Source organism: Zeus faber, assembly GCF_960531495.2.
Source record: "Zeus faber genome assembly, chromosome: 16".
Lineage (NCBI taxonomy): Eukaryota > Metazoa > Chordata > Actinopteri > Zeiformes > Zeidae > Zeus > Zeus faber.
The window spans coordinates 12,200,152-12,214,298 of NC_137202.1; the positions used below are offsets into that span (position 1 = coordinate 12,200,152).

At 46.2% G+C, this 14,147-nt stretch overlaps 1 protein-coding gene across 1 annotated transcript; it reads left to right on the forward strand.

The window, feature by feature from the left end:
- Positions 1-5,660: 5,660 nt before the first annotated feature.
- kcnk18 (potassium channel, subfamily K, member 18) lies at positions 5,661-13,672 on the forward strand (the record flags this gene model as incomplete). The annotated part of the gene is made up of 3 exons (XM_080016370.1): positions 5,661-5,892; positions 6,593-6,733; positions 12,837-13,672. The coding sequence occupies 3 exons, from the start codon at positions 5,661-5,663 to the stop codon at positions 13,670-13,672; spliced, it is 1,209 nt and encodes a 402-aa protein (XP_079872496.1).
- Between the last annotated feature and the right edge of the window lie 475 nt (positions 13,673-14,147).

Consider the following 14,147-nt stretch of genomic DNA (forward strand, 5'->3'; position numbering starts at 1 on the left):
GCACAGTGCAACTGTGCATAATGTACATACATTTTAACTGATAACATATTCTTTCAACAGTTTGCATAAAGGCACTTTCTGCTAAAAATGAATTTGACATGTTATTGCTGATGTAGGCAAAAATTCTCTCCAATTCCATGTAGACTCCTGAAAATGACTAGAGGTTATTCTATTTTGTCCTGTGTGGCGGACTCTGGGGCCAGCTCCAGGAGGCGAGGGGAAGTCAGCGTGGTAGACTGACGCTCCCCGCCTCTGTGCCAGCTGCAGCTAGTGAAGCCGACTGGCCAATCACAGCAGCTGGGAAGTTTTCATATATGTCTGTCTTGTCCTACAGAGCGTGTACCATAGAACCTCAGAGACAGAAGTTTGGTCTCATCTGTAAGTTGTCCCTTAAGGTTCTTTTTACCCACTTGAGCGCCGTTCATTTGGGAACTGTTTGTTAATAAAAACCCGGCGTGCCGGCTCAAATTCACTACATTCTGCCTCTGTCTGAGTCCTTATCCCGATCCTGGGTAGCAAGCCTGCTACAGTGTCATAGTCAGCAGGATATAAAGGAGGACGAGAGCACAGCATGGAGCAAGTTCCTTACTGGAGAACCTTGTCAGGCCCAGATGCGTAGACGGCGGTTCTGCAACAACAGACCCAGACACTCCAGGAAATGGCCCTGATCCAGGCAAGAGATCGGGAAGCCGTGCAAGGGCTGCAACAGGACCGCCCATCAACCCGGGGTGTGCGACAGCCAGAAGCTCCACCCCCAGTAGGTGTCCAGCAGATGAAAGGTGAGTACGACGCAAGGCCTTCCTCACCACATTTGAATAGCAGCGGCTGTGGGTGGGTGGGTGGACTGCTGAGGAGATGGCCCTACGACTGCTCCCCTTGCTCATGGGGAAGGTCAGCCTGGACCAGCTGGGGCTGACACCGATGGGGCATCGGCAGTGCTTCCGGACCCTGGACTACGCTGGGGCCAGCCGACCATTCTCCTATGCCCAGCAGCTGAGGGATGCGGCCAGGCGGTGGCTGCAGCCGGCAGACAGAACGACCGACCAGATCATCAACGTCGTGATGCTGGACCGGTTCCTGGTGGGCATTTATGTATGGACAGCCAGCTGGGTCCGCTGCCATCATCCCGCCACCCTGGAGGCGGTCATCGTCCTAGCTGAGGACCGCCTAGCGACCCACGCCAATCCAACCGCCGGTCACTGCGAAATAGCCGGGGGCCCGCCTCTCTGTCCAGCCCCAACACAGAGGAGGAGGGAGGCCGTGGCCCAGCCAGGGCCATCTGTGCTGCAGGAGGCCGTGCCACTTTCCGGCTCTAACCCATTTTCAGTGCCGCTGATGTCATGCCGCTCTCCCACGCCAACCCCAGCATAGTGCGGAGATGGGCTCCTTAGATGCCCAGGCAGTGGTGTTGACAATCTGGACGGCTCGGCCACCTCTGCAGGGACTGCCCCTTGATGGAGGTCGGACAGATGGTCCGGGTTGCCGGTCTACTATGTACAGGTAAGGCTACAAGGGGGTAGACACCGGGCTTTGCTGGACTCCGGCTGGACACAAACCGGGCTGGTTTGGCAAAACCTGGTAGAGGCATCACGCGTGGATATTCGGTATATGCATGGGGATATTCACTTGTACCCGATGGTGCGGCTGGAAATTCGTCACCGGGAGAAAAAGCTTTTGGTGCAGGCCGCGGTAGTTCCAGCCGATAACACCCCCTGTTATTAGGTACAGATTGGACTGGGTTTGAAGCCCTGTTGCAGGAAGTAGGGGGGGGTACGTTGGCGACTGGTAGATAATGGGAGTGCACGGGGGCTGTAGGGATATGGCGAAGGTGACCGAGGCGGCGGGAATGGAGTAGCCTCCCCACAGGGGTTCCCCGGCCCTGGTAAGCTTTTCCGGGAGGACTTTCCCCTTAAGGACTTTTCCCCGTCTCAGGACGACACTCAGCGCATTGTGTTCGAACGGGTCCTGAAGATTGATGGGGAGGCAGTGCGCTCGGACGGGGCGCTCGCACACCTGTATTTTTCAATGATAAGGGACAGGCTATATCAGGTGAGCCGTGACACCCAGTCAAGAGAGGAGATCACCCAATTGTTGCTACCAATAAGCCGCCAGGGGCTTTTCCAGGCAGCTAACAGCAACCCGATGGCCGGTCATCACGTACACGGAAAAATACTGCAAAGGTTATTGGCACACTTTTACTGGCCAGGTTTCTCGGCCAACGTGCGCTGGGACAGTTTTCACTGGGAGACAGGGTGCTGGTTTTAGCTCTAAATTACTCGCCAGGTGGCAAGGCCCCTTCGTGGTCACGCATGTGACATACTTGTCCGCACGCGACATACGCCGCCATCTACTTAGACGATGTAATCATTCACAGCGATAGCTGGGGGCGGCACATGTCGACTGTGTGGGCAGTACTCGAGTCCCTGAGGTGGGCAGGGCTCACAGCCAACACAAACAAATGTGCATTTGGGCAGTGCCAGTCCAATGGACAGAGCAATGTCAGCAGGTGTTTGAGAGGATTAAAATTGCCCTCTGTGGGACGCCAGTATTGCATACACCTGACTTTACGCTCCCTTTTTGTCTCCAGACCGACGCGGAAAAAGAGGGCTGGGGGAAGTGTTGTCCCAGCAGCTGGAAGGGGTCGACCAACCGTTCCTTTACATCAGCAGAAAGTTTGACGGACCGGAAGACAAGATACAGCACCGTGGAGAAAGAGTGCCTAACCATCAAGTGGGCGGTCAAAACCCTCCATTACTACCTCCTGGGACACCCGTTCACCCTCTGTTCGGACCACACCCCGCTGTAGTGACTTCACTGCATGAAGGATACCATCATGTGGATCACCCATTGGTACCTGGCTCTTCAGCCCTTTAAGTTCAGGGTGATCCATAGACCAGGGGCGCAGATGGCGGTAGCCGACTTCCTTTCTCGCCCAGGGGAGGGGAGGTGGGGTTGGCATTTTGTCAGGTTTTCAGGGTTTTATTGACTCTTTTGTACTTCCATAAAGCAGCTCTTTTGGCAACATCTACACTAATGTAAGAGACCAGAACCAGGAAGTTGCGCCACTTCCTTCTGGCCACCTACTGTTATACTTTGGATGTATTGCAGAGATTGCCAAAAGCTGTTTGAAATAAAATGTGATAATACAGTTATTCAAAACACATATATGCAAGGTTTCCATTTCCAAAAAGGAGATTTCACTTTTCTTAAGGCTTAAACATTTGCCCCATTGGACTGCATTTAAACCCAGTGAGAAGCTGCAGCACACTCTAATTCACACTCTTCTGTTGAAATTTGAATGTCTTGAATAAATTTGCACGTTAGCAAGTGACTGTATTGAACTGCTATAACATGGGGTGATGTCCAACTTGAGTAAAATATACTGGTTTAACTTTTTGTCTTAAACAAAGCCTGCCGATTATAGAAGTAAACAAAAAAGAAACAACCTCGCGTGCATCAGCGATTTGAAGGTTTCCCACCCAAATCTTGGCAAAGGGCCTGTATCATGTCCCACTGTTGCATATAAACACAGATAAGCGGATGTCACTGTGGAGCGACCACGCGGAAAGCAACATCGGAGCACTCACATCGCAGAGCGAGCCACTTTAACATCAACAGCCGCCCGCTTGGTTCATCCATAAAAGCTTTGGGTAAAACTAATTGGTGTCTGGGGCTCCGAGGATGACATCATCATCACTGTGTTTGTTCTCCAAACAACTGCCTTGGTACGGTCCAGGCTGCAGATCTGTGTTTAGCTTAAGGAGAATGCCAGCGAGATTGTTTCCAGCTACGAGAGCGTCCAAGTTTTATGTAGGAGGTCCCGTGTTTTCCTGGTGCGTCACCTTACTGCAATTGAATTTGGGATAATTATCTCAATAGTCTTTCCTTTGGAATATCTCAAGATAGAGATAAATGTCCCAAGATAAGCCTTTAAATAGGTTGATTGACAGCAGAGGCCCCCAAGGGTTGCGTGGCCTCAGTGTAGCCTAACAGATTCCTTGGCTGGAGAAATGCTGAAACTTGAATGGCATTCAATTTGGCATGAACCTTGAATGGATCCATCAGTGATCCACTGACTGGTCTCCAGATCTGTGATCTTGTTACCATACAATTTCATACCTTAAAATCCTCAGGTTACAACTGGACCCTATCTGCATTGACCTCCCGACCTCCTAAGCAGTCTTTCCAACATAAAAAAAACAACAACAATGATGACTTCACCGAAAGTACTGTCCTTGTTGTCATTCAAGCCTTGCTGATGAAGACGATGAGGCTCGGTCTGTGCGACCACTAATAACAAATTAGTACTAGTAATTGTAGTAATTGTAAGTGGCTTTGGACAAAAGCTTCTGCTAAATAAAATAATGTTGCCTAATGTAATCAAATGTAATGTAATATAAAAAAAAAATGGCCTCATCCTACCAGCGCATTGGAACACATTGCCTTGCTGTACACTGTAAGCACACTGAAACTGAACAAGACTCTAGGTCAAATCTATACAACGTGTGGCCCCCCCAAATGTGGCCCATGTACAGTTTGAATGCAGACTGGCCCTTTGAATGAAATTGAAGGTTAGATTAAATACAGAAGAAAACTGTAGCGCTGAAAGGGCCATCAACCATGTGACAATGCAGAAGAATATGAAACCTTAGAGAACCTAGAAATGTATTAGTTGATTTTAAGTTGTTTTTTTATTTCAAGGATATGAAGTTGGTTTTGTACTTTATTTTTCTTCGTTTTACAGGTGCACTGTAGCTCAACAATGAAAATACCTTTAAATTTGTCAGCCCCTCTTAACATATAACAAGTTGAACATATGTCCCCCAACATAATGTAATTGAATAGGCCTGCTGTAAAAACTGTTTCAATATGTTGGTTGAAATAATATGTAATGACATTGTAATGATGATGAGGATCTCTGTCCGAATCATTCTCAACCCTGGTGTCTCCCAGGGTGCAATCTCATGTCCATTGGGATCTTACTGTATAAGTTAAGCTTATAGGCTTTTTGTAATAACCCATCAATGATCAATGATGAATGATCAATGACAGTGGAGTCTTTTGCTCCTCGCTTGCTGCAGTTTTTGCATAGAAGGCACCCTGGGCCCTTTCTGGTGTGGAAGTGTACGCCTACAAGTCATTAAGGAGTGCCTTTCTTCTTCAAATATCTGACGGATTACCACTTTAAATGAAATGGCAACAGCAGTCATGACCCATGTATGATGACTGGTGTGGAATGAAAAAGCATCTGTGGTCCAGATTTGGAATCTCTGGTTGTTCACGATTGGCATCTCCATGGTCCACTAAATATAGAACGGCCCCACTGCACCTGTCACACAGGCAATAAAAGGGTGTAGAAAACCAATTGTCTCTGGTAACGAACAGGCACTGTTGCTTTAAAAAAAAAAACAGGAGCTCCATAGCGAAAAAAAAAAAAAGATCTTAAAAGATCAAAAGTGTTTCAAGAGTACTGAGTGATTATCGGAGGGGGCGGTTGGGTGGGTTGGGGGAGCAGAGTCAATAACCGCTCTCCCAAGAGGCCTCCAGCCAATGTTTGTAATGTGCAGAGAGATGGTGGTGGTTGTGTCCTTTTAGTGCCTCCAGCGTCTGCGCACTGTACACACCACTTACTATGAGAAGGACATCTGGAGAGCTGCACGATGAAGGGCCGCTCCAGAGCAGAGTCCCCATGTGCCACGCGCCTCTGGAAGATCTTCCCTCACCTCATCCTCCCTCTCTCCCTGGTCGGCTACGCGGCTCTGGGAGCCGTGGTTTTCCACTATGTCGAAGGACACGGATCGAATGCGTCCAGCGCCACTCAGGAGTCCAGCATCACCCAGGAGTACCATGACTTCCTGGGACAGATTGTCAGTAACATCCAGGACCTCAGCAGTGAGTCAAGTTATTCCACTGTTTGTCTATTATTATTATTATTATTATTATTATTATTCATAATGATATTACTATAATTGTTATAAGTAGTAGTAGTAGTACATTATTTTGTTTTTATTTATGTATTTTATTTATGTAATTATTATTTATTACATTTTTCATATTAATTAATATTTGTTATTATTATCATTATTATTAGCAGTAATAGTGGCAGTAGTAGTAGTAGCAGTTATAGTTAGTTAACAGTATTAGTTGTTATTACTAGTATCAGTATTGTTATTATTACATATTGCTGTAACCGACTCACTTTAATACTCTCTGTACGTCTCTGCAAACAATTATGTTGCTTTTCATTAAGATTGTTATCTTACATTGCATATATTGTTCTTATATTATTCTATTTATCATGCATTGAAAATTCTACATTGTATATTCTTGAGCTTGTCTTACTTTTTCTTATTTTTATTTTGCACTTATATATATGTTGTTAAGTTAGTGTGCATACTCTTACTTTCTATACTGTATTTCAGCATCACATGCATCACTGAGCTGCTATCATGGCCAAATTTGATTCATAAAGTGAAGAACTATCTTAGTAGCAGTAGTAGTAGCAGCAGTAGGAGTGGTATAGTTTTCATTTGATCATTTTTATTATTTTCATTGTTGCGATTGCTTTCATCCCTTGGTGTGTTCCCTCCAGAGAACAGCACGGAGCAGGAGCTGGTGTTGGAAGTGAAGTCGCACATCAAGCGAAGCTTCAAGTCCCTGTGGCTGCAGCACCCAGATAGATGGAACTTCTTCGGCTCCTTGTTCTTCTGTTGCACTGTATTTACAACGGTTGGTAAGTCAACATCGCAGTCAGTAGGTTATTATCATGTGTTTAGGTTACAGGTGGCGGGAGGGAGGTCAAACACATTATAATGTACACGTCTGGACTGTTGCTCTGAGCCATGACATTTTGAATAGCATAGAAATGTGAGGTTTACTGGAAAATCAAATGTGAGGTGGAAATTGAACTGGAATGCTTTTTGGGGCGCGGTCTGAGTTGCTTGTGGTTTGTGTCACTTTGCTCCTTTATGACTGTGTGATCAGCTTACCGGGCAGTAAAAAAGCTTGCTCGCTTGTTCATAGTCCATCTATGACAAGCGGTCAACCATATGTCTGGTTTTTGCAGGTAATCTAATGTAGGTAGTATTTCTTCTCAAAACGAGCATCTGTTGCTATTTGGATGACAAAATGGAAACGGTCCAAATTCCCCGCATACAGTATAATTTTGTTTTTCCAATTTAAGAGATGTGTGCGTCAAACTTTTAGTGATTTTGAGTGGCAGAATATCGGGATTATCCGTCGTCGTATCATGTGCTGTCGTTCTCACGCTTGTCTGCCCTCTCCCAATTTTCTTTCGTCTCCCTTTTTGTCATCCTTGTCATGAAGGACATGCCTGATGAACAAACAATCAAAAAGATGATGACAATTTGCGGTAAAATCGTATTGCTCGTACCCCGGGCTTCAGTATTAGAGGGTATCGCACGTGTTCCCTGACGAGCCCACTATATGAGTGCTACGACTTTACACAAGCTTTCTGGAGAGATCAGATTTTTCTGTGGATGCTTGTAGCTCATCTCCTCATGATTATCTCCCGTCAGCTGTCGGGGGGTTGTGATCGCTTGCCTGGGTCAGTGCTGCCGCCCGGCCAGTCCCTGTGGGGCTACACGCCAAGGATAAGTAAACATTGACTTGCTTAAACGTGTAGAAATTCTTTGTCACAGCTGCTACTGGTTGTATGTCAGCCCCCTCCCCATCAGACTGGGCACATGCGAGAATTCCTGTTCTGTTTAATTTCCGACTTATTCAATTGACTTTCCTGTTTGTTGCCGCCTCGCGTTCCAGTATTTAACCGACTCTGCTCATTCCTTAGCTGCTGTGTCTTGGGAGCTCGCCATTAATGCGCCCAAGCTTGCCGGGCGTTTGCCACTCATGCAGTGGTCATGCTCCCCGTTTTACCTCAGCTGTCCTGCTTCTTATTTTCTGTTGTTGGTGCGACAACAAGTGGCTTTAGTCAGACTGCCCTTTGGCTGTGTGTTTTGAGTGTTTGCTTTTCTTCCTGTTCAGCAATTTCACCAATAAAGGCTGTGTTAAGTGTTATCATGCGTTTGTTTTGTTTTTTAAACCCGCGCTGTGAGCAGGCTGGGCATACAACACCGCGTATTTGTATGCCATTGCATCCAAGACAGAGTTAATGTGCAAGTTGAGTTCATAAATCTCCATAAGTCCAGCTCCAAACGGCGTAGTTGGCTACCTACAGTAGCATCACAAGTGCCAGCGGGGAGAAAACTACACACAGCACTCACTCATCGGGCAAATTGGAGAAGAACCCTATTAGAAGAAGCAATGGCTGAGCTTGCTCCCGCTGTGAAACAAATCCTCACAAATTGTCACATTCTACTTGAGGCTTATGCTCCCCTCTACCTCAGTCCCACAGCTGAGAGCAGATTCCATTCGCCCACCCTGGTGTGGGGATGGTGTGGCTTGAGCAGCCATACCTGTCCTGGGTCTAGGTGATTGGGCCCAGGATCAGTGTGGCTCTATACCTGTTGCTTGTTGATTGGTTTAACGAACAACAGGTAACACCCCCATCCCCACACACACTCAGGAGAGGAGCCCTTGCCACGATATGCTGTCCATCTGCTCCGGGCTTGTTCCACCTAACCCACTCTCTATAATGAACTTGTATGTCTTCTACCCCCTCGTCTGTGTCTGTGTGCCGGAGGGCCCTGAACGTGCCACTCGTGTGGCGTGTGCCATGTGGAACTGCCACACCCACCAAGTGGCAAACTCCACAGCCTTGGTTCAACAACTGCTACCTGTTCTCCAGGGTTCATTGCTGGTTCTTTACCTACATCCATTCCTCAAGTGCCCGTTCAAGCCAAGCATTTGTCTTCAACTCCATGTTTCCCCAAGTTACCACCCCATTAAATGCACCACCATAGACTTTCAGTAGACTTGCCAGGCCAACCAGGCATTCACAAAACTCAAGTGGTATTGTTTCACCTCTCTCCTACTTCTCAAGCATCTGGAGCCATTGCTGCCCTTGAACCATAGTAGTGGACATGTTGGGCTTGGGGATATTGGCCTTGGAGCCATCCTGTCTGAGCATTCCTCCAAAGTTGGTTGGTCTAACGAGCAGCAGGTGAAACCCCAATCCCCACACACAGAGGATGGAGCCTGTGTTATGACACATGGTATCTGCTCCTGGGCCAATTCCAGCTGGCCCACCTCTCTAAAATAATCTGGTGTCTACAACCCTGTCTTCTGTATCTGTGCCGGAGGTCCCTGAACATGCCGCTTGGATGACGCGTGGTAGGAGAAACTGCCACAGGCCTTTGTCATGGACAACATTTGTACACAGCACCTCACAGAAGCTTTCCTTGGCCCGCTCGTCACCTGGCCTTACAAGGCGTGTGCTCATCGATTCTGTGGGGCAGTCCTTTTAGATGGCTTCATACTGTATTTACATATACTGTAAGTCTATGTTTGGAAAGTCATTGTTTGCACATTCATTAAAAGGGATGGATAAATATTATTCTTGGAAAATTAGTGTGTATGTAGTGAATGGCTGCCCATTGAACAGTAGTAATAAAGGCCCATTGAACTTTACCTTTTTTTTTCCACCAGAAGAGAAAGAAATTAGCAGTTGACCGTGTCTTGTCCTCTTACTTATTTATTCTATATGTTATAAACATGGACATATTTAATTTATTTCTACTGAAAGTAATGCATATATAATGCATTTATTATTATTATTATTATTATTATTATTATTATTATTATTATTATTATTAATGGATTATTATTATTATGGGTCACGCCCCTCCAATGCAATTAACACCAAAATATGTCCAATCGCGCTAAAAGTACAATGACAGAAGCTACGAACGCGGTTGAGGTGTTGTGGTTTAAGTTTCATCCACATCCACATACAGAGCAGAAATGAGGGAAAAACTGAACTATGACCCCAAATATTCAGCTGGTCCTGCTTGACTGAAATGCCACTGTTGGTAAACAATATAAACAAGATGAGATTTAGAGTAAGACGCTTTATGACGTCATCATACTATGTACTATAAATGTGCAGGTTCTGATTCAGAATGTCCATTGGTGTGGTGTAGACTGTCGCTCTGTAGTGGTTAGAGATTATAAACGTTGGGTCTACGTGTATATTTATGTACTTTCTTACCTGGTAGATGTCAGTGGATCTGTTCGATTGATATTTTATCTCTTTGGTCCCTCTTACTTTGCTGGATTAATGAAAAATCTGAAAAAAAAGTAGTCCACAAAAACTTGTGACCACGTCGAGCGGAATCCACTTTGTTGAAGATCCAGCAAGTCATCTGAAAAATAGAGGCCGTGCAATGGTAATTACTCATAGAAATACCACAACGTTTTATGTATTTCATTGTAGGGCCGATCTCGATCATTTGATCAACGATCAAAGACACAAATGGCCAATCATACAGCAGAGAAACAACCAGGTGACACGAACAGCCAATCGCACAGCAGAAAAACAACCAGGTGCCACGAACAGCCAATCATACAGCAGGAGCGCCGGATGAACTTTTCGGACGGTTCTCAGACGACAATTGTCTTTATAATATATGTTACGGCTGCAGTAACGAAATTCGAATAAAATTCCAATATTCCAAAAAATGAACCACTCAAATGCTGAAATTGCCATTCGATTTTTAATAAATGAATAATTGGCTCTAAATTATAAATATAATATGACTTAAGTGAGCGAATCAATCCACACGCGATGAGAAATAAAGTTCCACGTAAGTTCATCCAGTGTGTTGTGCACTTACATTCGAGGGAAATAATCCGGTGACTGTGCGAAGTCCGCGTCCGGCGCGTCCCCGTCTCCTCCGGCGTTTCACTGTGTGTACACAGCGAGTGCGTGTTTGACAAGAACGTCCAGTAATTCCACTGACGCGGCGACGCAGGCGGCAGATAAACCCGATCATCACCGACGGAATGTCCTTCAGTGCAGAGGCTCCCAACCTGCGGCATTTGCCAGCGGGCCAGAGAACGCTGTGATCGGCTCCGCAGCGGCTAGAAATGGAGTCAATTAAATACAGCTAGGGTTTTGATTTGCTTTGTTTGGGGAAAAAGATCACTCTGATTGGAGATGCCGAACCGTGCATAACCCCCTCCCCCTCCCCCTCCACCCTACTAAAGTTGAGCGTTACAATTTTGAATAAATTGGAATATTAAAAATAAAAAGCATACAAATTCTAATTGGATAATAGAGGAATATCTGAGATCGAATTAAAACGGGCATGTATTTATTATTATTGTTGTTACGCAAGGTAATTACAACGTTTGTTTTGGTTTACTGTTCAAGTTGCCGAAAAATAAACGAGATCCAAAAAAAAAACCCCCCACAAAACAACAATAATGTGCATTAACAGTCACGAAAGCGCGGATTTCAGTTGAGCAGCAGAGAACACTGACGAAACGACAACGTGGAACGTTTGTGGAACGTGCTTCCAGTCGACGTCGCACGGGAGGCGTGAGGGCAGCGCCTCGACGACGTGTGGTCTGCAGCCGCAGCGGGAGGGAGCAAACCCTGCACCGTAACCGGCGATGAGACCGACGAAGCCAAAAAGGTTTCCCCGGTACTTTCCCCAACCAGCCACGCGTCGCCGTCCAAACTTTACACCCCCCCCCCCCCCCCCAGGCTCGAAGAACTTTGGCGTGACGTTGGGAACGGCCACTCTGTGACGTCATGAACCGACGCTATATAAATCCACCCTTCGTCTCTGCGTGGTCGTACAAATCGAACATTTTGAACTCCTGCCACATTGCACAGGATCCGGAGAACTGTAATACGTATCTAACGCGAAAAAACTGGACCCTGGGATTGCTGCCTGCAGCTTTATTTATTTATTATTATTATTATTATTATTATTATTATTATTATTATTATTATTATTATTATTATTGTTGTTGTTGTTGTTGTTGTTGTTGTTGTTTCCTTCATTGCTGATCAAATCGCAGTAGTTGAAGGGAGCACATACGCCTTATGTCTACACCAATATACAGTATACTTACTTATACATGAATGTACCACAAAAAAAGCTTTCGTTGAATTCCTACGCAATCGGCTAAAGTTGCACGTTAATATGAGTAAAACAGCCGTAGCAACACATGAGTAACTCTGCTGCTTTATGATACATGATATTGAGTGGTTAAAGGAAGCCTGCTAATGGCTAATGGTCTTGCAACCACAGGAAGCCCACAAATGACTAAAGCCTCAGTCACTTTGGAGAGGAGGGGTGTTTTCACTTCTCAAGAAATGCTTGTTAGATACTTGTTTTCAGGGTTGAGGGGCATATAGGCACATTTGTTTTGTCTTCTTGGTGTTGTTGTTTTTTTTTGCAATCGTGCATTTTCCCCCAGCTCAAATGAAGTCGATATATCTTGAATTGAATACAACAAAATCCAATGCAAGGCTTACAACAACCATGGTTTCAGAATGATATGTAAATAAGACCCATTGTTAACCTCTTCATATGAATTTTCAACCGATGTTCTTTAATGTATAGCAGCTTTTCTTCAACGTATGATGTATCCGTTAATTATAATTAATGAATCATCCTGATGGTGCATAGAAAGAAAGACGTGGGGAAGCCACAGATGCAGTGATGCTCATAAATGACCAATAGGTGGCAGTGCTGCCTTAAAACCAATTTTCTCTCAGCCTGTTTACCTGGGTGCCTGGTTTAAAGGTGAGGGGGATGTGGACCAGGTGAGGAGAGGGACTGCACCCCTTGGAGTAATGAGGCTGAACTAAATATGGGGCCAGAAAAGATTATATCACATCGAAACACATGTGATGCATTTCAATATATAAATCTTAATGCAGATTTTCTCTCATATTGCAGGTTATGGGGAGATCTACCCAGTGACCCTGCTGGGTAAGGTGGTGTGCATTCTGTATGCCATGGTGGGCATCCCCCTAATGCTTCTGGTCATCAGTGACGTCGGCGATATCCTGGCTGTGCTGCTGTCCAGGGCCTACCGCCGCCTCTACAAGCTGTGCAAAGCCCTTTGCTATCGCACCTGGTCCCCAAAAAAGGCCCGGGAGAAGGCCGGGAATGTGACCCACCGCGCGCTGGAAGACGGCACCTATGTGTTCAGCCACGACGTGGTCATCCGCGAGCCCATGGACATCCGGCAGGTGATTGCCAGCCAGGCGGACGTCAAGCAGAAGTCGGTCCAGCTCTGCAACAACAAGGAGCTCTTCGAGAAGATTGTCGTCCGGGAGAACTTCACCAGACAAAGCCCGCTGCTCAGGAGCCTGTCCTGCCCGGAGCTGGACCGCATGCCCCCGCCACCCGAGGGTTTCGCCATCTTCGCCGGCATAGGGGGCAATATGGAACAACTCGACGTGCCCTTTGTGCTCATCCTCTTTGTGGTCTTTGCTTACATTCTCTTGGGCGGACTGATTCTCCCCATCTGGGAGAAGGAGATCACGGGCTTCGACCCTTACTACTTCTTCTTCATCACTCTCACCACCATCGGCTTTGGGGACATCGTCCCCAACCACCCTAAGTACTTCATGCTCACCTCTCTGTTCATCATCGCCGGCATGGCCATCATGTCCATGGCCTTCCAACTGGGCCAGTCGCGCATCGTCAGCTTCTATCGCCAATGCATCCACTCCTTCAGCAGGGGACACATAGAGACACTGCCTGAGAACAAGCAATTGCAAAACTGACAACGGGGCCCTCTAGGTGTGGCGAGAGCCTAAAGAGCCTCAACAATGTGCACCAACAGCACCAAGCTCTGGTTCCCCCAATGGATGCAGGCCTGGTCACAGTGTTATAGCTTGTTCCCAGTACTCGCTGATGTATTACTATAGCATGAGTAAATAGAAAACATTGTGCATGTTCCCAAAGCTTGTGTCCAATTGACTCGATGTGGCTCATGTTCATAAAGATGGAAAAAAGTATCTGACTATTTCTTCAGTTCAATGGCCACTTTTCAATGTCCAATCCCCATGTTACACTACTTTGACTAATTGAATTGTCTCTATAAGAGTTAATAACGACCTCCTGTCTCGATGTGCCGCCCATTGCATTTTGGAGTTGTCAATACAAATAGACATCGCATGACATAGGCATGGAGAATAAAACCAAGAGCTTCTTCAATGGCGGTTAGCTGTTAGACTATTCAAGACTATTTAATTGGAC